The sequence below is a fragment of the Lagenorhynchus albirostris genome, chromosome 4, assembly GCF_949774975.1.
Source record: "Lagenorhynchus albirostris chromosome 4, mLagAlb1.1, whole genome shotgun sequence".
In the NCBI taxonomy this organism is placed as follows: Eukaryota; Metazoa; Chordata; class Mammalia; order Artiodactyla; family Delphinidae; genus Lagenorhynchus; species Lagenorhynchus albirostris.
The window spans coordinates 21,192,001-21,218,174 of record NC_083098.1 but is presented as its reverse complement, the minus strand read 5'-3'; the positions used below and the strand labels follow the sequence as shown (position 1 = coordinate 21,218,174).

At 45.8% G+C, this 26,174-nt stretch overlaps 2 protein-coding genes across 3 annotated transcripts in view; one reads left to right on the top strand and one right to left on the bottom strand.

Annotated features, from left to right (window-relative positions):
- Positions 1 to 26,174, top strand: part of MAML3 (mastermind like transcriptional coactivator 3) — a 432,660-nt gene that overhangs the window by 404,621 nt on the left and 1,865 nt on the right. Inside the window, exons 3-4 of the mRNA XM_060147673.1 lie at positions 17,468 to 17,707; positions 21,944 to 22,028. Of these exons, the coding sequence (XP_060003656.1) occupies positions 17,468 to 17,707; positions 21,944 to 22,028 (325 nt within the window). The remainder of the gene's footprint in view (positions 1 to 17,467; positions 17,708 to 21,943; positions 22,029 to 26,174) is intronic.
- MGST2 (microsomal glutathione S-transferase 2) overlaps positions 15,363 to 26,174 on the bottom strand; it is a 49,305-nt gene continuing 38,493 nt past the window's right edge. Inside the window, exons 3-5 of one of the 2 annotated variants that reach the window (XR_009540239.1) lie at positions 26,068 to 26,137; positions 20,465 to 20,627; positions 15,363 to 18,060 (exon numbers count right to left, since the gene is read on the bottom strand). The gene's annotated coding sequence lies outside the window, so the exon portion shown is untranslated. The remainder of the gene's footprint in view (positions 18,061 to 20,464; positions 20,628 to 26,067; positions 26,138 to 26,174) is intronic. The other variant, XR_009540240.1, reaches the window with a different exon arrangement.

Here is a 26,174-nt window from a genome sequence, read left to right as displayed (position 1 = left end):
AGTAGTTTTGGGCATATTTCCTGTTATTGTTTGGCATTTTCATCCCCAGGATATATTGTCAGGGCTTTGAAAATATTGAAGGTATACACCTACCATCCTACTCCTGGTTAAAAGCCAGGTGCTGTGTTTAAAATATCCTGTACTGAATCCAGATGTAAATAAAGTCAGTTTTTAAAAAGTCGGGAGAACAAGGAAGTGAATGTTCCTTGTGGAATGATTTACATTCAGTTTTGTTTTTAAATAGATTTTTATTTTTTTATACAACAGGTTCTTATTAGTCATCCATTTTATACACATCAGTGTATACATGTCAACCCCAATCTCCCAATTCATCCCACCACCACTTTCCCCCCTTGGCGTCCATATGTTTATTCTCTACATCTGTGTTTCAATATCTGCCCTGCAAACCAGTTTATCTATACCATTTTTCTAGGTTCCACATATATGCGTTAATATACGATATTTGTTTTTCTCTTTCTGACTTACTTCACTCTGTATGACAGTCTCTAGGTCCATCCATGTCTCTACAAATGACCCAATTTTGTTCCTTTTTATGGCTGAGTAATATTCCATTGTATATATATGTACCACATCTTCTTTATCTATTCCTCTGTTGATGGACATTTAGGTTGCTTCCATGTCCCGGCTATCGTAAATAGTGCCGCAACGAACATTGGGGTGCATGTGTCTTTTTGAATTATGGTTTTCTTTGGGTATATGCCCAATAGTGGGATTGCTGGGTCATACGGTAGTTCTGTTTTCAGTTTTTTAAGGAATCTGCATACTGTTCTCCATAGTGGCTGTTATCAATTTCCCTCACACTGGTCAGAATGGCCATCATCAAAAAATCTACAAACAGTAAATGCTGGAGAGGGTGTGGAGAAAAGGGAATCCTCATGCATTGTTGGTGGGAATGTAAATTGATACAGCCACTCAAATTTTAAGCAGGGATCTCTATCTCTGCCAGATTTCCAGTAGCCACATGAGGGCCAAGTGAGAGAAAGGTCAGGGAGTGAACAGGAGGAGGTGGGAGCCAGTGGACCAGGGAGTGACCCCAGACATCTGCATTCAGCAAAGAGCGTGTGAATTCTTATTCTTGTCGAAATAGACCTTGCAGTTAAACTTGACTCTTTACTCTTCAGTTCCCACTGTCAGTAACAAAGTCTCTCTCGGCCGCCTCCCCTTCAGGTCCTGGATGGATTTCTCCCAAGCCTGCCTCCCCACTTTCTTCCTTCTGATCCAGCCCCATTCTAATCTCTGCCTTACCTGATTTTATCGTTTTAGTTCCTCTAAGAGCCTACTGTGGCACCTGGCTGTTTGTTGGGTCACATGTCTGTGCGGCACTCAGACCTGTCCGTGGTCAGACCCACCCTGCCCCTCGAGGCTTTTCTCCCTCACGTCCCAGCACACACCTCGGCTGGCTGGGGCCTGAGTACGGCCACCTCCCTCCTTGCCCGTGGCTATTCCTCCCTCCTTCTCTGCTCCCTCAAATCCAAATCTACACTAACATCGAGGCTCCCAGTCAAGTCCCCCCCTTATCCTTAAAGCTCCTCCCAGAGAATTTTAGGGCAGATAGACCCTGAGAGCTCACCTGAGCAGGTGTCCTCATTTGATAAAGGAGAATATGAAGCTCAGAGATGTTCAGTGACTTTCCCTGGGTCAAACAATCCCTAGAACCCCTGTGTCCTGTGTCCCCTTCCACCCCCTTTCCACTGTGTAATTGACCATCCCAGGTCTGACCAGGAGGGCTTTGTGGAAATCCTGTGGAACCAGGGCACAGCCACAGTCTAACCCTCGACAGGCTGGGATCATCCTTGAGCTTTTCAATGAAGGGGAACTTTGTCTCTCCTCTGGGACTTTAGTATCCCTCCAGCACCGAGGCCACGGCTGCCCTTCTCTTAGATTCCACCCATAACACCTGCCATTGTGCTGGGGTGCTGGAGGGCCCTGTGGACTCCTGGAGCAATCAAAACTTTTTTAAAAGTGGGATCTTATATCTGAATTGAAAGAAAACTTTAATGGCAAATTATACATCCCGCACATGATGTTCCAGAGCTCCAGCTACGGGTGGAGGGTTTGTGGTGTATGCTTGTTTTCTGGGTGGGTTTCCATTTTGGCCATGGAACTGTGGTATTCTACTGCACATAAAATCAAAGTGAAGTTGTAAACACAACCCGTGCCCATGGATTTTTGGTATTTGATTAAACAAGTCAGTTGTTTGCGTTTTTGTTCTGTTGGTTGGTTTGTTGGTTTTACCTGTGGCCGAGGATTCTCTAGGACTAATCAATTCTGAGACCTGGGAATTGAACTGAAAATGGGACTCCGGGTTGTGCCATGCTGTCCAGTGACAGGCATAAGGCTCCACGTTCTTGAACCAGATCCCTGAACTTCCGTTAGTTTAGCAGCCTTGGCAATATATCTTACCTCGTCACCCTTCCGTATCTGAGTCCCTTAGCAGAAAGTGAATCAGAGTATTCCAGACCTCTCTAGCTTCCTACCCAGGGTGTTTGTGCATCTGACTATGGAATATATTGGGGCCCTGTCCCCAGTGAGCCTCTGGGTCATGCTAAGAGCGAGGGGGACCCGGCAACAGCCCCAGGTGTTTCCGTGGTGACGTGGCTGGGCCCTGTGGCAGGGGATGACCCCTCCATGTTGTGAGATATCTTTCAGCATTCTGTATAGTCAGCCCTCCAAATCCACGGGGTCCGAATCTGCAGATTCAACCAACCACAGATCAGAAATATTCAGAAAAAAAATTCCAGAAATTCCAAAAAGCAAAACCTGAATTTGCTGTGCCTGACGACTATTGACATAGTACTTACATTGTATTTACAACTATTTACATAGCATTTACATTGTATTAGGTATTATAAGTCATCTAGAGATGATTTAAAGTACACAGGAGGGTGTGCATAGGTTATATGCAAATACACCATTTTATATAAGGGACTTGAGGATCCGTGGATATGGGTATCCGCAGCGGGGTCCCGGTACCCCCTGAAGATACACAGGGAGGACTGTACATGGACATCCACTCCTGAGGACTTATGTTTACTGGCTAATGGGGACTCAGTGGCTTCCTTCTTTGCTGGGAAATTCTCTACGACTATATCCAAAAAGGAATGAAAGATTGGCCTTGTCAGCCTGTTTTACATGCTTCTAAATATGAATTAAGAGGTAGTGTTCACTGGGCCTTACATAAAAAGTAAACTTCAGTAATGAGAACCTAAGGTAAATAAAGAAGGAAATCTTACTCTCGCTGGCGTTTCCTGTGTGTCACATGATGGGGACGTGAGACAGACTTAAAGTTGAATTCAGAGGTTCGTCATCCCCACCCCTGTATATAAAGGCTTCCAGCCATTTATACTCCATCTCAGCTTCCAGAAAAGGTTTGGTTGACTTGGAAGGATTTCATCATTTCTGATTGAGAAATTCTCTATGAAGACAGGGGGAGGATAAAGAGGAGGAAGTAAAGCAAATTAGTTGGACCAACGTAAAAGAACTAAGTGTGTATTAGAGAAATGGTCAAAAGGTAAAAAGTAAGTGCAGAAATAGGCTCCTCAAGGCTTGGGGAAGCTTTCCCAGGTTGATAGATACCCTGAGCAGCAGGTTAGATCTGCTGGTCCTACTCCAGCATCAATCAGCCTGACCCTCCTGTTCTGATTGTAATCTCCTAGGAGCAGTCAACTTGGAGAGAAGATGCAGTTGTGGAAGCTCTTAAAGGAGCTGTGCAGGTTTAGGTGAAGTGTGTACATGAATCGCTTGTACGTTGTAAAGGAGGCGACCGGATCTGGGAAGCAGAACAGAGGGGGTATTAAGCTGGCTAAACTAGAGGAAGAATTAACACAAGAAACTTTGGGGGAAAGTGGGGAGGGGTGGGCATTTGTGATGACATTATGGTAAGGGGGTCAGACCAGGCTTTAGCTTCTGGTAGAAAGGAATAGGAAACTGGTGATACCTTCCAGATGTTTAAGCAAAAATACTTAGGCTTTTAGAGTGGATGTGGGGCAAAAGATATGTGGCCCATAACCCCCATCTTAGAAGGCCTCTATTGCTGTTGCCGACACGAATGGATTTATTCCTCACGAAAATGAAAGTTTCTCGTGAACTTCACCCTCATTCCAGGGTCTAGTTCCATATTTAGTTACCAACTTAATTTTTATCCTAAGCGAAAGGTGGTCATTTGTGAACAGGGATTTTTTTTCTCCGGAAGGGTGAGGAACTGATCTGACCATTAAGAAAGAACAGAATATGAGCTGAACATATAGGCCCGGCCTAAAGTTTCTAATTCCTCATTATTATTAATATTGATGATAATGATTGCAAACATTTGTGAGCACTTGCTATATGCCAAGCACTGCTGAATCACGCTACCTGAGAGAAGTTTTGGTAAAATGAGTGAAAAGTTTAAGATCTGTGGAAAGGATGGTTTCTAATTGCTTCCAGCTTCCTTTATCTAGGTTACTGTGTGTGTGTGTGTGTGTGTGTGTGTGTGTGTGTGTGTGTGTGTGTGTGTGTGTGTGTGTGTGTGTGTGTGTGTGTGTGTGTGTGTGTAGCTGTGTCCACTGTGATGGAGGAAAGTCCCTTTGAGGCCCATACTTCTTCTAAGGCTATTTTTATCCCAGTTTGTCCCCAACTCTTCTCAAAGTTAACAAAAGACCTGGACCACTTTTGTTTTTTGAAGTCACCAGGTGTATTTACAAACGGAAGAAATGCCAATAAGGTTTTTTTTTTTACAGCAGCAGAGGCATCTCAAATGTTTTCTTTTTTTTTTTTTGAATTTTTGAATTTTATTTTTTTATACAGCAGGTTCTTATTAGTCATCCATTTTATACACATCAGTGTATACATGTCAATCCCAATCTCTCAATTCATCCCACCACCACTTTCCCCCCTTGCTGTCTATACATTTGTTCTCTACATCTGTGTTTCAATTTCTGTCCTGCAAACCGGTTCATCTGTACCATTTTTCTAAGTTCCACGTATAAGCGTTAATATACGGTATTTGTTGTTCTCTTTCTGACTTACTTCACTCTGTATGACAGTCTCGAGATCCATCCACGTCTCAACAAATGACCCAATTTCGTTCCTTTTTGTGGCTGAGTAATATTCCATTGTATATATGTACCACATCTTCTTTATCCATTCGTCTGTCAGTGGGCATTTAGGTTGCTTCCATGACCTGGCTATTGTAAATAGTGCTGCAGTGAACATTAGGGTGCATGTGTCCTTTTGAATTATGGTTTTCTCTGGGTATATTCCCAGTAGTGGGATTGCTGGGTGATATGGTAATTCTATTTTTAGTTTTTTAAGGAACCCCCATACTGTTCTCTACAGTGGCTGTATCAATTTACATTCCCACCAACAGTGCAAGAGGGTTCCCTTTTCTCCACACCCTCTCCAGCATGTGTTGTTTGTAGATTTTCTGATGATGCCCATTCTAACTGGTGTGAGGTGATACCTCATTGTAGTTTTGATTTGCATTTCTCTAATAATTAGTGATGTTGAGCAGCTTTTCATGTGCCTCTTGGCCATCTGTATGTCTTCTTTGGAAATGTCTATTTAGGTCTTCTGCCCATTTTTGGATTGGGTTGTTTGTTTTTTTAATATTGAGCTGCATGAGCTGTTTATATATTTTGGAGATTAATCCTTTGTCCGTTCATTCATTTGCAAATATTTTCTCCCATTCTTAGGGGTGTCTTTTCATCTTGTTTGCAGTTTCCTTTGCTTTGCAAAAGCTTTGAAGTTTAATTAGGTCCCATTTGTTTATTTTTGTTTTTATTTCCATTACTCTAGGAGGTGGATCAAAAAAGATCTTGCTGTGTGTGATTTATGGCAAAGAGTGTTCTTCCTATGTTTTCCTCTAACAGTTTTATAGTGTCCGGTCTTACATTTAGGTCTCTAATCCATTTTGAGTTTATTTTTGTGTATGGTGTTAGGGAGTGTTCTAATTTCATTCTTTTACATGTAGCTGTCCAGTTTTCCCAGCACCACTTATTGAAGAGACTGTCTTTTCTCTATTGTATATCCTTGCCTCCTTTGTCATAGATTAGTTGACCATAGGTGCGTGGGTTTACCTCTGGGCTTTCTATCCTGTTACACTGATCTATATTTCTGTTTTTGTGCCAGTACCATATTGTCTTGATTACTGTAGCTTTGTAATATAGTCTGAAGTCAGGGAGTCTGATTCCTCCAGCTCTGTTTTTTTCCCTCTAGACCCTTTGGCTATTTGGTGTCTTTTGTATCTTTTTTTTTAAAAAAAAGTTATTTAAAAAAAAAAAGAAAGCAAAGTTTATTTTAAAAAAAAACGCAGTCTGGTGTAATTATATCATTCACAAGATAAACACAGGACTTAACAAAGAATATTAATTCATAATGTACTTAGAGCAGTGTGATCTAGTTACAGGACACAACTTACGCCATAAAATAGGAGGTACCTTTCAATCATATCAGGGTTTCTCAGTGACCCCCTGTAAAACCTTGTGTGAAGAATATATCTAAGGATCTTGGGCACTTCCCTGGTGGTCCAGTAGTTAAGACTCCATGCTTCCACTGCAGGGGGCACAGGTTGGATCCCTGATCTGGGAAGTAAGATCTCACATGCTGCACGCAGCAGCCAAAAGAAAAAAAAAAAAAAGAATATATCTGATGATCTGAACTGGAAGACCATCGTGGATGTAAGGCCTAGGGGTCAGTGGCCCCCCATCGCCACGTGCCCATTGGCCCTCCCTGACCCAGTGTGAGCCCCTGTCCTAGACTTGCTTACTCTAAGAACCTGGTTCTCAGCCCAAATCTCTAAGTGTGTAAAGCACCAACCCCAGATTTCTAAATGTTCCTCCTCTTTTTTCTCCTTCCTCATGGCCTCCCGTAACTCCACCACGACAGCTGGCTTAGCTCTGCTCTCGGGGCTGTGGTGGGGGCTGTCCTCCTCCAGAGCCTCGCTGTGATCACACCTTGTTTGCCCACAGACAGGTTCAACCGTGAGAAAACCAGCAGAGCAGGCTGACACGGACCCTCCCTCCGGCAGCGTCTCCTGGGGGCCAGGGGCAATAGGGGGACCACTCTGTGGGAAGTGGCTCTTCCCAGGCATTCAGATGGAGCATCCCTGAGCCACGCTCCCAAGGCTGATGGACAGCATGGAGGATGTGCCCAAGCCTTCTCTGCACAGCAGGCCCTCCAGCTCCAAGCCTTCCTTCCCTTCTTCCTGTCTTGTAGTGGCCGCAGCAGAGAGCGCCATTCGGCCAGCATGGTGGTGCTCTTGGCTGTAAACGGAAACATTGGCCTGACTCCCAGTGTAACACAAGACAGGTCTCTGCAGCAGTTATGCAGTCTTGGCTGTGATGACTTCATCAGAAAGGGGAGGGGGGGAAGGGGCCATGAAAGAGAAAGGTACAGCATGGGGGAACAGTAGCTCGGGAGGGAAGATTTCCCAGCAGCTCGGCTGAAGACAGCTGAGACTCCTTCTTCCCCCTCTCGATTTTTAAATCAAGGGGGAAACAAAGGCAGCAGGCGTCTGGGTAAAAAGCCTAGTTCCTGGAGCCACTGACAAACCACTTGCAGTCGTGTCGGGACAGTGGTCACTTGGATGCGGGCAGATGCGGTATCCACCTCTGTGGGGCAGGTTTCAAGCCCCTGGGCTGGGCTTTCTTAAGCCCTGTGGAGGAGGCTGCCTATACAGGTCAACAGCGGTCTTCACTCATCTCGCAGGTTCTTAAACTCTAAAGGCTGGGCTGGTTCTGCCCCTGCTCTGTGATTTCGAGTCTAGAATGGAGAAAAACCCCAGAGAGCAGGGTGAGGCCCAAAGGATTCTTGGAAGATGTCAGTCCCCTCGGAGCCTTCTCTGGCACTTGGGGGCTCTGTGTTGAAGCAACGAAAAGCTAGCCTAGTTACTGAATCTGGAGCCAAACCCAGTTTGTTCACATTCATGCCATGTCCAGGTCTTGACAGGAGAACTACCCCATTAAGGATGTCTGTGGCACACTCCACAGTGTGAGTGGTGGAAATAGTCCAGATCCCGGGTACAGCCTGAGCCCCTCTCAAACTTGCTACGTTCCATTCCTGGTCTGTTGAGCCTAAATAATCTTAATGAGGTTTGGGGGGTTTTTTCGGGGAGGCAGGGAGGTTGTATTACAGTTTAATGAATCCTCTAAATGTTGGCCATTTAGGTTGTTTCTTTTTTTTGCTACTCAAAACCATGCACACTATTCAAGATAAATCTTTGCACAAAGCTATGAATATTTCCAGGAGACGAGTCCTTAGAAATGGAATTTCAGGGTATGATGTACTCAAGTCTTTGATCATTCTGCCCCTCCACCCTGGAACCCCTTCCCCTCTTGGTTACCTGAGCCATTCCGAGACATCGCTTCCTCTGGGAAGCCTTCAGTCCCCTCCCCAGGCACAGTCAGGTGCTTCCTGGTGGAAGGCCCAGAGATGTGTCCCCTTCAAAGATGCCATGAGCTGCTCAGGAACTAAGGGATCCTCACTCCACATCAGAACTGTGGACTCCTTGAAACCAAGTAAATAGGCCCTTTTTCTTTTCTTTCTTTTTTTTGTCAATCTAAAGACTTTAGAGTTTTAGAGCATGAGACTTAATATTTATTTGAAGTAATATGTTCATAATAGAAAATTTGAAAGAGTATGAAAATAAAAATCACTTAAAATCCTCCCCTAACATGATTGTTCTATGGCTACTATTCTAATAACTGCTTTTTCTTCCCCTCTTCACTGTATATTGTAAGCTTTTTTTTGATTAGATAATCTGAAAGGCATGATTTTTATTGGCTGCCTAGCATTCATGGTATGGATGTACCATAATTTATTTAATCAAGCTCCTATTGTTGCACACTAATGAACTTCTAACCAGTTTAGAGTTGCTTTGGTGGTGGAATTAATCACAACAAAGGGATCAGAAGGACTCTATAATTTACATCAAAGGCAGAGGAAAAGCATAACTCTCAAAGTTGTGTTTCCACTGGAGGAACCTATGGTAACTATGTTCAAAGCACTGATAAGGACAAATGGTATTTTTGTTGTTTTTACCTCCAAGTAAGTCCTTGAAAAACTGACCTTCCTGTGGCTGATGGCACTCTCCCATCTTACTCTGGACCAGCAACTTTAACCCTTTCTTTCATCTTCAGCAGAAGCTCTGGTAGCTTGGAGAAGCAGTCCATTACAAGGGTTATCTTTTCTCTCTGGTCATTCCTGATCTTGGTCTAAGCTACAATTCATCATAGACCATTAGTTCAGTTCAGCAAATATTTATTCTGTTGCAACCGTGGACCTAGCTCTGTGCTGATGCTGGGAGCCTCATAACAGAAACCTAAAGACCTTGCAGGAATGTTGCCATAAGGTAATATCCTACCAGAAAATTACTGCTTAGAAGCATTTGGAAAGCTGGAACTTTCTACCTCTCCTATGTTACTTAGTAAGAAATAGTGGTACACTCATGTATATACCATGATCATGAGCATGGAAAATATATTACTGCACTGGGTAGGGAGCTGAGAAGAAACACAGAGACACATCAGAATATTAACATGGCTGCCTGTGAGTGTTAAAAATGAATGTTGCCTTTTTAAAATACTTTTAGAGAATATTTTTAAATTTTCCCCGTGATCGGGGGCAAAGTCAGCAAAACATGCATTTGTTAAAGAGTCAAAAGTCTGGGTAGAGGGCTTCCCTGGTGGCGCAGTGGTTGAGAGTCCGCCTGCCGATGCAGTGGACACGGGTTCGTGCCCTGGTCCGGGAGGATCCCACATGCCGCGGAGCGGCTGTGCCCGTGAGCCACAGCCGCTGAGCCTGCGCATCTGGAACCTGTGCTCCGCAACGGGAGAGGCCACAACAGTCTGGGTAGGAATGCCATCCATCCTGCTCACTGAGAATCTAGAAAGAAAACCAAGTTTAAAGTCTTAGACCTCATTATCTTAGGAATTAAGCTAGAAGCAGAGCCATAGCACTTCCTTCCCCCTGACTTTCTAAAGCTGCATAATCAAGAGGTTATAGCAATAATAGTGATAACAAGCTATGTGTTACGTGCCAGTCACTGGACCCTCGATGGAGCTGAGTCTCTACCCAAGCCTGTTGGCTTCCCCCAATGTAAACTGCTCCTTCTTAGAAGCCGAACAAAGATCTCTTCTGAACCCACTTAGCAGGCTTAGCACTGGGCCCCAAGTTACTGCCCTGTCTGTGATAAGCTTCCTAAATCGGTAAACTGCCTCAAACCTCAACTGTCTTGGCAACACAGCCACTACACATCATAAAACACTTTTTTTTAATCCAAATTTCTTCAATAATCTGCTGAAGAAGCAGATTATCTTGAGGTGGGCCTATTGGGGCTCTGCTATGAATTTATTACAAGCAACTCTCCAAACCCACATTGAAAAATTATCCTGGACAAGCACAAAGAAAGTCTGTAAAAGCAGCCACCATCCTGAAACCAAGTTTCTGCCCTGACACTTGATCAACTTCAAAGAGAATTCTAAGGTTTTGTTTTATTTTGTTTCTTCCTTCCATTTCTGGTTGAACGGTCTAATCTTATGCCCTTTCTTTAAATGTCAAAGTTGATACCACAGAGGCATCCTAATTTGGGGTATCAGGCAACATATAAAAAATGATGTATATTTTTGTGCTCTTTCAGCTTCATCCTTTGATCCCAATAGAGTGTCTACCTTTTTATTCTATGCCCATTCCTCTCCCCCCCACCCCTTCCCATTTCTCATTACTCCAGAGTCCTCTTGGGTGGTCTGCTCAATTTAGACCAGATGCATGTTCTGGTCAGTGGAAAAGTCAGAATCCCAAAGACCACCATCAGCTGTGGGACATCAGGCAAGTTATTTAACCTCTCAAGAGACTCGGATTCTTTTTAATCAGCAAAATGAGTTTTAAGTACACCGGAGAAAACACTGAGCTGAGTGTTTTGCATACAGTAGGTGCCCCATAAGTGTCACTTGCCTTCTTCCACTGTTGCTTCTGGTCTTCTTCTTGTTTGAGGAGGGGACTTTGCTCAAATCATAGCTTTCCTACCTTATAGCGGACCAGGGGACAGGAAGTCTAGTGATGTTTGATGCTTCCTCCCTGAGTAAGGGAGGGAGTTTAACTGGCTTCACCCCTTCCTTGCTCTTGGCTGTGCCTCCGGAGCAGAGCTACAGGAGCACCGACCTTTCTGGAAGAATCATGGCATAGGCTCCTTTCGGAATTCTTGAGTTTACATTGCTTGCACAGCCCTCTGAAAATTAGTTCTGTTCCAAATGCAGAAGAATTGGCAATAGAAACTTACGTAACTCAGCACTCTAACTTGCTTTTGAAAGTGCAGGGTTTGCAATCTAATCACAGAGAGCGCTGATACCCCAGGTTGCAGTCAGTGCCCATAAACCAGGATTATTTGCCCAGTGAGTCTCAAAACGTGGGGCATGGTAATTATCGAAGGGCATGTTAAATTGCTCCTAAAGACTCTGGTTCAGGAGGCTTGGAGCAGAGCCTGAGAATTTGCATTTCTAACAAGCTCCCAGGTGCTGGTCCTGGAGCCACGCTTTGAGAACCCCTGATGTAGCCCTCATGGTTCCCCAACAGCCCACACTTAAATTGGAAGAAGTTTTAGCACCTTCTTAGCCATTTTCCCTCTATAGCTTATTTATCTCCAAAGTTTCCGTTGTCGAGGGAGGAGTCCTATGGATAGGATTTCCGTTTGAAGAGGTGGGGACTGAGACCCAGAGGTCAGATGGCCCCCTGAGCCTCAGGAAGCCAGTTCACCACCCTGAGCCCCAGGTTGTCACAGCCGGATGCCTCCAGCCGGCTCTGCAGTGGGTGTCGGATTCTCTGACATGAATGTACTGAACTTCCCAACAAGTGTGAGGTGCTGCGTGAAACGTCAGCTTCCACCTTTGAAAAGACTTCCTCCTTCTGAAACTTAAAACTTGAACAGTACCTTTGCAGGAGAAGACCCCTGACAGTGGTGAGAGGTTGGACAGAGAAGTGGCTTGTTGTATAGAATCTAGGCAAAATTCCACTGGGGCTGGATTTTTTTTTTTTTAATTGATCCACTTCAGTGTGTGTGAATAGCACAGGTCTGTCTTCTGGGACATGCTTTTTGTTTATGTATTAATTTTACTTCTTCCTACCGTGAACTACCCTCCTGTCTCCCCCCAGTGCCCTCCGGCTCCCACTTCCTTGCCGGCGACCGGCCCACACGACGTGGCGGGGAGGGGGAGGTGAAATGCGCCCCGGGGAGCGCGCAGCGGCCTCCCAGGTTGCGGAGCAGCGCGCAGGCCGAGGATCTCGGGGCCCCTGAGCGGCTCGGCCGCCGCACGCCCTCCCTCCGCTGCCCCTGCCCGCGCCCAGACCGCCTAGTCGGTTTCTTTGTTAAGGACGCCTGCGCGGAGACGCATCTTCGGCCCCGGCAGGGGCGCACGGGCCTCACTCCTGACTTCTTAGAGCCCCCTAAGGACTTGTAAGCATATACGCTCGAGTCGAGAGGCTAAATTACGCCCCAGGGGGCTTTTTAAGTAAAATCCTAAATTTCATTAAGGCTGTTCGTAAGCCATGCGATGGCAAAGACACTAAGCCCAGGCTCGCCCCCCGGCGCGGCCCTCACCGCGCAGGCTTTGTGCAGCCCGGGTTACGGAGAACGCTGACCCTCTCGGACACTCCGCCCCTGGGTCTGGGGTACGCCACTGTCCCTCCCCTCTTGGGTCGCCAACGCCCCCATCACCTCCTCCATCTCCCGGCCCTTCCGTTTCCTTCCACGGCCTCCCCCACCCACACGAGAAATCTCCCTCCCCTCGGGCTGGCAGCAAGGTCGGTAATAAGAAACCAGTTCAGTGTCAGTCGGAGAGAGGAGGGAGATAACCCCAGAGATACACGGCAATGGAGAGAGAACTCATTTTGTGTAAAGAGGGCCTCGAGTCACCAGGGAATTCCTGGATTGTCTCAGGCTGTCGTGTGTGATGTCCATCACGCCGTGCGCACACCATCTGCTCGGTATTATGCTCTCAGTTGCCAGGCTACCTGCTATACGCAGTAACACTTGACTGCCTGGCTCCACGCTCGTAGCGTTAGCCCAGACGCGCGGGGCCGGGGGGACCGGGTGGGGGAGGAAGGCGAGTCCTGATTAAGCCATCTGCAGGCTGGGAGAGGGGGCGGGGGGGACACGCCGCGCGGGCGAGCGGGCGGGCTGGCGGCGAGGACCGGGCTGACACCACCATCTGCTGGGGCCGAGGAGGAACAGCAGCTGTTCCTTGTTTCCCCCGACGCAAGCACCTGAAAAAACGCCGAAGCCCCGAGCATCCTCCAGCCAGTTCTCCACTAAGCCCCTGCACCCCAGTCCCAGTCACCGCCGGAAGCCTCTTGCAATTCCCCCCTCCAAGGAGCCAGCAGTCTTTGGTCCACCGCCAGCAACCCCGGCCCCTCTTACCCAAACACGAGGCATGTTCTTGAAAACACGTAAGAGAAAATAAAGCTTCCTTACGCACAGATTTATAAATAAACAGATGGCTACTCTTGAGAGATTTTTACCACAGCTGCTTTTTGAAGTAAAAACTGCCTCTTTGAGGGAAGTAGGGTGTTTTTTACACCTCTGACCTATCTCCAGCCCTTAGAAAATTGCTCAGATCTTTTCCCTAGAAGAGAAGATATGTAAAATAGGTTCGTTGGTTTTGATTTTTTTCCCCCTCCCTTTATTTTACTAAAGAGTGAGAGGTTTGGGGAGTAATGAAGATCTATGTAGTCAACTGGATTTCTGAGAGGAAGAGGCTGAATTAAGATTCTGGGTAGAAGGCAAGAGAGGTCGTTGGGCAGGGGGTGGAGTGGAGAACAAGCTAGTAATTAAAACTAAAAATACTGCATCATTTGGCTTCAAGGCATTACATTTCTGGTGACGAAAGCCCAGCCTGGTTTTCTCTGATTGCACGCACAGTGTGTGTCCTCCTTAGAAACAAGAGCGGGGGCTTGAAATTCTGAAATTCGACAGACTAATGCTCATTAAGCCCTCTCAGACGGGGGGGGGGGGGGGGGGTTAAAATCCACCATGTCATGTGCATCAGCTAATGGCCTCAGCCAGCTCCATTTGTAAGGTGTCACTCGGCACGTCTTCACACTTGGCACACACACCTGAGGCTGGGGCTCTGGGTGTCACTCACCCGCGGTTGAATGCAGCAGAGCTCAACCTAGGCTCACAAATGTTTCATAGGGAGGGCAGTCCTGCAAAAGTGCACATAGCCCTCCTGCCTCTCGGTCTTCAGGTCTTTGGTGAGAAACCTGAAGGCAAAATCTTTGAGAGGGAACCATTGGGGGACATATATAACCCTGGGAGGTAATAATCAGACTATCCCTTTGGGAAGGGTTTTACGCACTGGCTTTAGAAGTTCAGCAACACCCCGCCCCATCTGAAAGCAGAGCGTTCCTATGAAACCTTTCCTAAGCCGAAATGGCTTACAGTGAAGAGCAAGCACCTTAGGACACATCTTGCTAAGAATGTGCGAAGTAAATAGAGAGAGAGCACAGATGCTCACACAGTTCAAAGCTACGGCAGCTTGGTGCTGAGCTGCTGAGCGTGGCTCCTGGGGAAGGAGCTTGGTGTTGCCACGCTTGTTACTGGAGGAGCCTGCTGTCTCTACAGTCACTCTGCAAAACAAACACTGAATGCTGTCTTACATTTTCACCTTCTTTTGTAAAAGCGAAAATCCTCTTCAGATTTCTTCCAGTTACTAAAAACAGATACTAGTGTAGGTGTTTCATAAAAGGGGAGTGGCGTAAACTGAACTCTTGAAAAGTGGCGGACTTGTATTTCTTTTTGGTCTAGGAAGACAGGGACTAGATATGCTTAGATGAATCTACATCCTCACCTCATTTGCCTCTCCCTTTCTTTCTGGGTGGAGAGAAGGCTGGGAGAGCAACCCATCACTACTTATGGCTCCTGGGCAAGCTCACCAGGTACTTGAGGGCTAGTCTCACAGGACAAGAATATCTCAAAGTGTACAAAGATAAACGGGGCCAGCCCAGACCAGTCCTCTCATAAAACCAAGCCAAAGAGAACTTGATCTTCCCTTGGGTCTCATTTTCTTTCCAACTCCCTCCTCATTATCAAAATTGGAAAATATCAAATATTCTGAAATACACAGAAAAAACTGTATATCTGTATTTTCACTGATTGGTCAACTATCTGCACTTCCGTGTGAATTCGTTTGTTAAAGTGTTAAGTCAGTCAGCCATTTGTCTCCAAAGGTGGCAAGAAACAGCTTCATCCCATTGGAAGGAAGGGTTTGGAAAACAGGTGGCAAGTTTGGGGGGAAAAGGAAAGAGTGAAATATCTTGACCTCTGCAGGGGTCAGTCATAAAGTAAACTTTTTGGTGGCCTAAAGTTCCAGGCATTGCTGAGTATAAGGTCTTTTTATTATTAATATCTCATAGCTCTCTACCTAATAATTGTCTATGTACAGAGAAAATACACAAAGACAAGAAGTTTTAATTTCAGTAACACCACACTTACCATTTGAAAAATAGAACACAGTATATTTATGGGAGACATACTATATATTTAGTCTACAGGCAATTCTTAGGCACATGCTTGGCACCGTGGACCCGTCGTCTGGGAAAGGCCTATGCTTGTGGAAGGAATACTGAATTTAGACTCAAAGTCAGTGTTCCAGTTCTGCAAGTTCTGGTTCTTCCATTTGCTAACTGTGTGACCTGGGCCACCGCACTGATTAACCAAAACTTCTTGAGCTGTTGTTTCCCAGATGAGAGGAGTAAAGGGGTTTTGTTTGGTTTTTTTGTTTGTTTTGCTTGTTTTGTTTTCTTTGGGTGCTGATGGGAGGGACGAAGAGTACACCGAAGATGTGGGTTTCGGTGTACCTGGAAAGAAGGACGTGAATGGCTGAGCTCCACACAGTAGCGGGAAGGGGGGTCCAACAAGCCCAGGCTATGGGGGCTGCAATGCAGGGCTGCGTCTCTAGGAGTTGTGTCAAACACGACTCTCTGTTTTGAAAGGAAACTGCCCACGTGACTGACTGTACCAACACTGAAGAGGTAGCAAAGCAAAAAGAGGACAAATATTAAAATCCAGTTTGACTGCACCCTGTTTTTCATATAGGATGGCTCAGAAGAGGTGGATAAAATTCATGTTGTTCACAGAGCAGGCTAGTGGCATGCATTAATGAAGGAATGCATTAATAATGATGGAAATACCATTGCAAATAAAATGTGATAACTATACACATCCATTTAAGGTAGTCACTTGCCTGTAGACATCAGTGTAGTCTTAATTCCCTTCACCCCATATAACTGGAAATAATAACCAGTGTGGAAAAAAAGAATGAATATCTAGATTTTACAATGAGGAAATTTTTTTAATCCAGTTTAACTGGATACAAAAATGTAAATACTGTAGAGTTATTCACATTCGTTTCTCATGATCTAAGTCTCATAATTGTGCCTCATGATATGACTGTGTATGTCCTTACACGTATACCCATTTAACTTGTGTACCTCTCAGCAGCTTCTCTTTGTTCAGACTAATTACTTGAAACTTCAGTGAATTAAAAGAAACCTTTCTGTGAAATGTTCAGACAATACTTTGCCATTACCAGCTATGCTTGATAGAGCGAACAGGAAAGAAAGCATCGAGAAAGTACATCTTACGGTCACAAACCTACTTTTCCCATCAGCTGCTTTTCCCCAATGGTCTACACCGTCGGGCTGTTACTTCCCCTCTGAGTACAGTCTCCGAGTAGTGGCTTGGGCTGTGTGTGAGGAGTTCTCTAACACTTTACCTCCTGTTCCTTAAGGACCAGTCCTTAAAAGTTGCCATCATTTGATTTGACTGACGGACACATAATTATAGAATCAAGAGACCCAATTCAACCCCCCGCGTTTAAGTTATCCCAGACACCTGAGACCCAATTCTGTCTTTAAAGATGTTGGGAGATTTCGTATCTTTGGTCAGGGTAACACACTCCTACTTCTCACCATCAACAATTCTCACTAGCAGGATTTTTTTTTACACATGTTAAAGCTTTCAAATGTCACAATTAATTAGAATTTCATCAAATAGCAATCTGCTGATGAATCACTTCCAGCAGTCTTCTGTGAACGTCTCTCCTACTAGCTAAGAAGCGCAGTTTAGCCAGGCAGGCAGTAAGGATGAAGAGGTAAGGTGAGGATGCCTCATTCCAGACTTACAGATTGCTAGCTGAAAATGCGGTTCTTGTTCCTTAGCCAGTCCCATCAGAAACAGACTGGACCGGGTCTCAGATTTTCCCAGAGCCGTGCTCTATTACTGTTGCCCTGTAGCCTCTCCAATCCCACCTGTGGTAAGGCCAGGTTTGAGGACCACTGGGTTCTTTTTATGGAAATGTAATGTGTGCCTCTCGGGATCCCGTAGGTCCCTAAGCCGGGCCCTACCCCATCCCCCTAACCCCTGTGCTTTCCTTCAGAGGTGGAGTGGCTGCATTCTCTTCTCTTCCTGTCCTTCCAGGAGCAGCATCCGGTCGGGCTTCCCCGGACCACGGGCCCCATGCAGTCCTCCGTACCCCCGGGCTCTGGCGGCATGGTCTCCGGAGCTGGTCCAGCAGGGCCCAGCTTCCTGGGCAGCCAGCCCCAGGCAGCCCTCATGAAGCAGATGCTCATTGATCAGCGGGCCCAGCTGATGGGGCAGCAGAAGCAACAGTTCCTGCGGGAGCAGAGGCAGCAGCAGCAGCAGATTCTGGCGGAGCAGGTAACTCACGCCCGTGGTGTGATCCATTCGTTCGGCAAACGCTTATTCAGTGCCTGGTGTCTGTGAGGGAGTCTCAGTTCATGTCCTTCATCAAGAAATTCACAGGCCAGCATTTCCTGAGATCACAGAAGAACCTGCAGAATGTAGACCTTTCCGTTAGTTAGGCTTTTTCTTCGAATGAATTAGTTTGTTCCGAAAAGACAGGCTTCCGCCATCCATTTGAAGACCCAATTGCCAGAGACCGTTCTTCAGTTCAAGTCTGGCTCTTTTCTCGTGGCTTCTGGTACAGGGGTCTGTAGAATCAGCATGGGGGGCGAGGGTGGAAGGGGGCTGGCTCACGTGCTTCGTAAATTCTGGCATTTCCAGCATGAAGAAAAAAGAAAATAATTCAGAGAACTTTGCTTCTTGGAGGAAAGTGTCAGAAGGAGGGATTGAGAAGAATTCTTACAGAATTGGTCATGAACAATGGAACAGGAACAATAGCAGAATAATAGGGCCCACAGAACTACCTGGAAACCTGAACTCGGGGTCACAGAAAGGGTGCAAACTTGAGAAAATTCCCAGCAGCTTTGAACACAGCTCAGGAAATGTTTGAGTTAAAGGCCTAACACAGAGAAAGCTTTGCCTTAGGCGTCTTTGACAACCCTTGACATATATAATTCCTCCAGCTTTGAAAGAAAGCCTTCCATGCGGGCTACTCTTCTCAGTTCCAGTGTGTTTTGTTTTTCGAGCTGCCCGTGCCTGATTTCGTGTTATCTCGGGAAAGGCCTGAGGACTTCCCCAGGAGTCCCTGGATGCCTCCCGTGGGGGCCTATCCAGCACGTCTCACCCTTCTATTATAGGAGACGTGAGGCTGTCATCTAAGGCTCAAGGCCCACAATTACCCTTCTAGAATGTTTCTAATAGGATCAGAATTTTGGAAATGTATTAAGCATCCTCCACCATATCTATAGGAGAGGTTGTGTAGGACACGAGACACGTCGAGGTCCTTAGTAACCAAGGGCAGCAGTTCAAAGTAACACCAGTCATCCCCCAAATAGAAAAATTGTACTGTTGAGCACAGTTCACTTATGTTCCCTTGTTCGCTTTTGTTCTTGAACAGCTGTGTAATTATCTCCCTTTTTACTGAGGTCAGTCAGCTTCCCGGCAGCTCTTGTACAAACAAACCTCTATCCCTCTCACCCTGCATAAGGTGTGTGACAAGGAGCCATGCTCGTATCTCTCAGACAGTGATAAATGGAGCTGCCGAGGGGAAGCTGGGCTTTGCAGATCCGCCCCTCAGCCAATCCCAGGAAATTTCAGGTGTGCCTGATACTTGGAGGGATGGTCTTCGATGTCTGTGCTGTGACCAAGACCCAAAGGGGAGTCGGGGTAACCAGGCCAAACTCAGCTGTGCCAGCCCAGGGGTGTCCTCACTTGGAAAGGTCAGCCAGCCCCGGGAATGAGGGGGAAGGCGGGAGACCGGGAGCATTGCTTTCACAGGATGGTGCCCACAGACCATGAGGTGAGAGAGTGCGGGACCCCTCAGAACCCGGGACACGGAAAGACAGACATAGGGCTCCTCAGAAGAGATGAGGAAATGGGAAACTGCAAAAAAAATGAGTATAGGGCTTCCCTGGTGGCGCAGTGGTTGAGAGTCCGCCTGCCGATGCAGGGGACACGGGTTCGTGCCCTGGTCCGGGAGGATCCCACATGCCGCGGAGCGGCTGGGCCCGTGAGCCATGGCCGCTGAGCCTGCGCGTCCGGAGCCTGTGCTCCGCAATGGGAGAGGCCACAACAGTGAGAGGCCCGCGTACCGCAAAAAAAAAAAAAAAAAAGAGTATAATTCCTTAACGACTGTGTGTTCCGGGAGCTGAAGAGGGACCAAGGAGAGAACAGTTCACTCTGGGTCACATCCTTTGCTTATGGTATGATTTTGGAAAAGCCACCTAACCTGTCTCCTCATCTGCCACATAAGGTTTTCCTGATCTCCCAGCCTTCCTCCTGATGCTCAGCATGAGTAATGCGTGTAAAACCCTTCGGAAACTGCACAAGGTGTGGATCTGCCACTTGACCCTGGGGTCACAGAAGGTAGTGTACGAGCTGCAGCCGCACGTGCCGGCCATCCTGTGGGACTAGCCCAGAAGTAGGTCAGAGGGATGGAGCATCTCACCTGCACCTGGGGAAAGTGCTTATTGATGCCTACACTTTTGAGGTTGAATGTGGCCATATCAACGCCAAGCTGATTTCCTTGGTCCCTGCAGCGGCAGTGAAAGCATCCTAACACTTTCAATTTTGCCAACAGCGTACTGGGAACACTTGGGTTTCCGGAAAGGACATGTGAGGGAAAACAGAAAGACTGGGGATATCTTGCGTATCTTTGGAAACTTTCAAATGGTTCTCAGTGGACTTAGAAATCAGAACAGAGCAAGTTGAAAGCAGGTGTGAATTAACATTTAATGCGTTATTCTCAAGCGCACAGAGCGTGTCAAATCCCACCCATTCACAAAGGTTCAACGGAATCTGGAATTTTGGATCTGAAAGAAACATTGAGGATCATGGAGTCCCTTTATTTTACACACGAGGAGACCGAAGCCAGGGAGCTTACATGATTTTTTTCAGAGATCGCAGAGCTAGAGAGGGGCAGAGCCAGGACTGGCACCTGGGCCCCCTGACTCCCCCAGGCTACCCCAGGGCTGATGCCCAGTTTTAAGTGGGACAGTTAAATTCTTACGTAATATGGGAAGTTTGACTTCTGAGAAGCTTTTAAATGCTCACCTTACTCTCAGGAATGTTCTTAGATTGCTGCCTAAAAGATTAGCATGGTTTCTTGTCTACGCTGTGTCTATACAATTAATTCATTGCAACGGTTTCGTGCAAAACACCGCAGGATGGGGTGAACAGAGGCCCTTCTTTTCTTTGGTTGCCCGTGCTGGCTGGCCTTGTCAAGAAAAAGAAAGAAAAAGAAAATTATAGAGCTGCCCAGGAACAAAAACAAGAGGAAAAAATAGAGATAAACACATGGGTTAAGAAGTGGTCAATGTGTGTTATTTTTATAATGAACACTGTAAAGAGCGGGGCCCTCGCTGTCTGCTTTCCTAGCCCTCGCAGATGAGAGGTGCTTGATGCACATTCCACAGCTGCAGAGGAGGCCAGATGACATGCCGAAGGTCACACAGCTACTTGATGGCAGACCCAGAACGAAAACCCCTTTCTTTGCTCCTTCCACCTCACTCTTATTTTCTCTCCCTTTTCACATACAGCACGATAATGATCATAATAGCCTTCCCTGTATATTGGTAACAGTGCCGGCAGTGCAGAAGCCTCGTGACTGGAAGAAGAAAAACTAAAACGCGGGCCTCCTGGCTCCTGGTGTACGTGGAACCCCACGCGGTTTCCTCAAGGCAGTAAATGCTGTATGTTTGACTTGTGGAGATGTGTTTTGCAGGCAGGGTGGCTTCCTGGGAATAAAATGAGCCTTTTTTTTTATAGGCCCTGAGAATCCCATCTTCCTATACCCGAAGCATCTATTTTAGGTCCTTAAAAGTTAGCTGCTTGTCCGTTTGAGCTCGGTACCCACCGTGCTGAGGAAAGCACGCAGGCTGACGTCGGAAAAGCAAAGTCAGAACTGCCTCCCTGGCTACACCTCCCTCATAAGCCATCAGGTCCACACAGCAGAAAGGCCACAGATGTTCACCGAGGACGTTTGCAGCAGAGGGGCCTCTGACAGCCGAAAGCCAGAAGCAGCCTAAGCAGCCACCCCTAGTAGCACGGGCAAAGACATCGTGGGATGTTCTTATGGGGGGAATACTACTCGACAGTGAGAATGAATGGACCCCACTGCAGGCATCACCGTGGATGGAGCTCCCAAACGCGACGAACGCAAGAAGCCAGTCCCCCAGAAAACAGGCTCAAGTACATTGTCTCAGGCCACTTCTCTGAAGCACAGAAGCAGATATAACTAACCTGTTGCTAGGCTGGGATAGCGTGCCCACGGGTCAGGTGAAGGGCAGTGGCTGGGAACGGGCAGGAGGGGCTTCTAGCAGCATTCTGCATCTCGACCCACGAGCGTGTTCCTTTGTGAAAGTCCGTCGCACGGGGCACGGATGCTGCACGCTTGTGCCCTGACCTGTATGCGTGTTATTCTTCAGTACAGAGTTCAGTTTTTGAAAACCCCTTCCTCAGAACAGCCAGGAGATCTAACTGTGCGCCTCCTCCCGCCCCGCCCCCCCGGCCCCCCTTGTCCTATCGTTTCAGCAGCTGCAGCCGCCACAGTTACCCCGGCAGCACCTCCAGCGGCCACGCAACCCGTACCCAGTGCAGCAGGTCGCCCAGTTTCAAGGTGAGGCCGGTGCACACCTCTGCCATTGTATCCCTTCCAGTGGGCAAGTGTAAGTGAATGTAGAGCCAGTGACAATGCCACGGCTGCTGTGTTTGTGTCCAGGTAATATTAAAAATATTTAAGAACTGATGATGCCAACCAATCAGAATCCCAGGCGTTAACCTTTGGGTCGCTGGGCCCCAGAGAGGTCCTGGTGGGCCCGGGGGGGGGGCGGGGTGGCGGTGGGACTGGGACTGGAGCAGCTGTTCTTTACCAAAGGTACGGAAGTATTTCGGTGGTTTAACAACCAGCAAAGACATACTGGTGCCGACTGACCTAGTATCAGCCCTGTTTACGTCTGGGTCGTCATCTCAGTGGCCATGGGGAGGAGTGGGGGGAATCCCGTGTCACATCTTTCTTGCTAATCCCAGCAGGTCAGCTGACCAAAGCCCTCACTTCCAGCAACCTAGGTAAAAGAATCTGGCTTTCGGCAACCACTAATCTCTGCTGAACATAGAAGACAAATAGGGACTTGAGTTTGATTGGACTTTCTTGATCCTGCCGCCCTTTGCACAAATCCTGAATCATGGCCCCAGGAGCAATGGGTGCACTGTTTGTGTGGCGTTGCCATTTCTCTGTAAAGTAGAAGGTCCACTCAAATATCAATCGCTCCCATCTAGAGATGGGAGCCCCTGTGGGTCTTGTATGGGGTGGAGGATGAGCCTGAGGACCCTTCCCAATCTCATCCACAGTTTTCAGGGGGCCACAGGGGTCATGAAGCAGCAGAAATCCTCATTCCTGTCCTCTGTCCTTTTTGAAGACCTAGATCAATGCATCCTAATTTCTCAAATGTTACCTATCGCTTTGACAATCTGCCAGAAGCTATGAAGCCCCTTGCACAGAAATATCCATATATATAAATAAATACAAACTTTGTGGATCATTTCACAAGTGTTACCCTTTTCCATAGACTGTGGGTGAAAATTCTGTGATCTAGGGTAGCCTTTTTCAGTCTTTGGGTTGCAACACTCAAGTAGGTTGTGAAGATGATTGGCCACAACCAACATTTTTTAACGAAATAATAGAAATGATTGGAGTGTATCATAATTAGGGCAACTTTTGTTTCTGTCCTAAACCCACATGTGTATGTACTGTGAGTTATGGCTTAAGGAGTCTGAAAGCCACTGATGTTCACGGCCAGATCTCCCTGAAGATTGCCTATGGACCCCCTGGGGCTTGAGCCGCTATCACCCCCTCCCATCCCTGGGACATTTATATCACTTCAGATCCCTTTGGACTCGACACAGGGAAAGACAAAGGGAGTTTGTTCTGTGCACTAAATTAGTGCCAATATTCTTTGAAGAATTCTGTTTCTCACTTGGTCAGTGGTGGGGAGGAGTGGGAAATAGTCATTGTTACATGCGTAGTTTTTGTTGCAGACCCGGAGCCCTCTTTTGTACCTGTGGCTCTCAGACTTGAGCCTGCATCAGATCACCAGCACAGCTGGTTCAAAACAGAAGCCCGCCCTCACCCCCAGAGTCTCTGATTCAGTAGGTCTGGAGCAGGGCCTGAGAATTTGCATCTCTAACAGTTTCCCCACAGTTGCTGTTGCTACTGGCCCGGGGCCATACTTTGGGAACTGGTGCTTTGTATTATGAACTAATTTAAACCATTAAATCTGATAAACCTGGTATTGTGTCCCTTGAGTTTTCTAGGTTCATAACCCATATATTATTTTTTGGAATACAGGGGCCCACCAAAATTTAGTAACTCCTCTATGTTATGAGTTATTCTGAATGGTTTGGGTCCAATTTAAAAGTTCTACTCTTTGAACTTTTCTAAAACCCCAAATCACAGGTAATCAACCTAGAAAACTTAGCTCCACTTAGGCCAAACAACCAGCGACATTTTAGGTTTCCTAAGCTGGTTGATATGATAACTTTTAAATTTTTCTTCTGTATTTTCATGTAATTTTACTGACATCCTAGATATCATAATGTTATGTATCTGGGAAAACAGCAAATTGATTGATAGATAAAAAATATTGTCCTTGGAGAGAAGTTCTGTTAGGAATAATTTGTCTGAGACCTACAGGTCCACTGACCACTACAGTTTTCAAAGGTTTTAAAGACGCACTTTCTCTTGCTGAGTTCTGTGTCTCTGGGCAATGTTACATGCCTAGGGGAAAAGCTTATTTTACATAAATATAGACTTCTTGTGAGTGAAAATAGAACACAGACCCTTTTAGGGAAACAATTGCACGTTACTGTCTCTGTTTGAATATGGAAAATTTTCTTTGACGTTGTGATGTTAACCAACAGACAAGAAAATTAATTTGACTACAGTATCTCACAGTAATATCTGTTTTAGACAAAAATAAAAAAGAAGAAAAAGTAGTCCATTGTTTAACATATGTAGTTGTCAGATAAAGACACGTTAATTCTTTGAAGGCATTTGAATTTTTTCCTTTGTATATTTAAAATCACCCAAGTTCATAAAACCAGATTAATATGAGGTTTTTTTGTTTTTCTTAGGTTGAAAATATGGTGCTGACTGCTGATATTAAAAGGTCCTTTTTTTTTTTTTTAATAAGAACTACATCTGGATAGTGTAGTCATGGACACCAAGTAAAAATAAAGGTTGGCTTGGATTAATGGTTCAATACTTCTTAAGAGGCACTGCAGCATTTTTGCCCTCTAAAGAAAGGAAACTATTTCTCATTCACAAAATTAGTCCAGTCAATATCTAATCCCTCAACATATTTATTCTAAGTTACAACAAAAATGTCCGAAATATGAAAGTCCTTTCATCTGTTTCCAGCAGCCTGTTTTATGTAAAGTGGGTCTATCCAATCAATCTCTGAGTCAGCAATATTTTTCCCTTAAATTTTTTTATAAGCAACTCAATAACCCATTTCACCACAGTTGATCAGATTGGCCATGTAGTCAATACAAATTTAGTTGTTAAGGTCACAAAGCTTCATAACAAGATTGCAAGTTGCAATATATACCACCATCCAGTGTTTAATCAGGAACTTTTTTTTAAAACTCCACTTAGATACAATTAAGCTCAAAACAAAAAATTGAAACGTTTCTAGGGATCTCCCCCCAGATCTTTCTGCTTTCCCCACAGTAACCATTTCATTTTTCAATTCAGCATGATATTGATCTCAAGCCACAAAAACTTGTCATAATCAAAATTCTCATAATTTTCTTTCTTAAAGAAAGAAAGAAAATATGGAGACATATTTGCTGCCCAGAAATCAATAACCCAATCAGGAAGACAAAAACACACTTCAGTTATCTGCCAAGGTGCCAGGCTTAATAAGGTTACACTATTCTCATCTGGTTTCTCATCCAGGTTCCAGGTAGGATCAAATTTGCTTATAGTATCGATTGGCTCCCATGCTGCACCTTTTTTAAATGTCCAGGAAAAAAACTATTTTTCTTTTTTTCATAGACTTAATCATTAGCAGGGACACAGAAAAATCCATTTCTGTGCACCTCCTAGCCCTTGACAACACTGACGGGTTCTAAGGGTGACATTTCTATTCTCTTGACTGGTTTAGAAATTTCCCGGAAACGTGTAAAGAAGGACTCACTCAAATGTCTAGTTAGGGTTGAGTGACTTGGCATTGATATTCTGGTCAACTTTTAAGCAGCGTCATTAAAACTGCCTTAGTGGTCATTGCTGATTTGAAGGAGTGGCCTTTGTTGGAGAAATGCATAAAGTTCATTGCCAAGTAGCAAGTAGGAGGATGGTTTCTTTTTCTAACTCAGGAAGCTGGCCAGTTCGCACCGACATATTATGATTCAGAGAATCTGGAGCATGTGGAAGTCTACAGAGTGGTTCCAAGAAATGTCCCATCTGTCGAAATAGCTTCTTAGCAGAAGCGATAGCCTTTAACCTCTCAAATCCTACTCAAGTCTTAGGGGAAATTAGCCTAATGGCCTTTACTGATAGTATTCTCTGCTGAACCATATTCCACTTCACAAATAGGATATGCAAAGTGATCAGCCATTTCTGCCTAATTTAGCCCAGGAGGTGAATTTCCTCTCACCTCCAAAAAGATGGTATCTTATTGGTTGAGGATGGCATCATTATCAAGACGGGTGAGAAACGATTTGTTTCTGAAATGTGAACAAAAATAATATCAGGGTATATCAA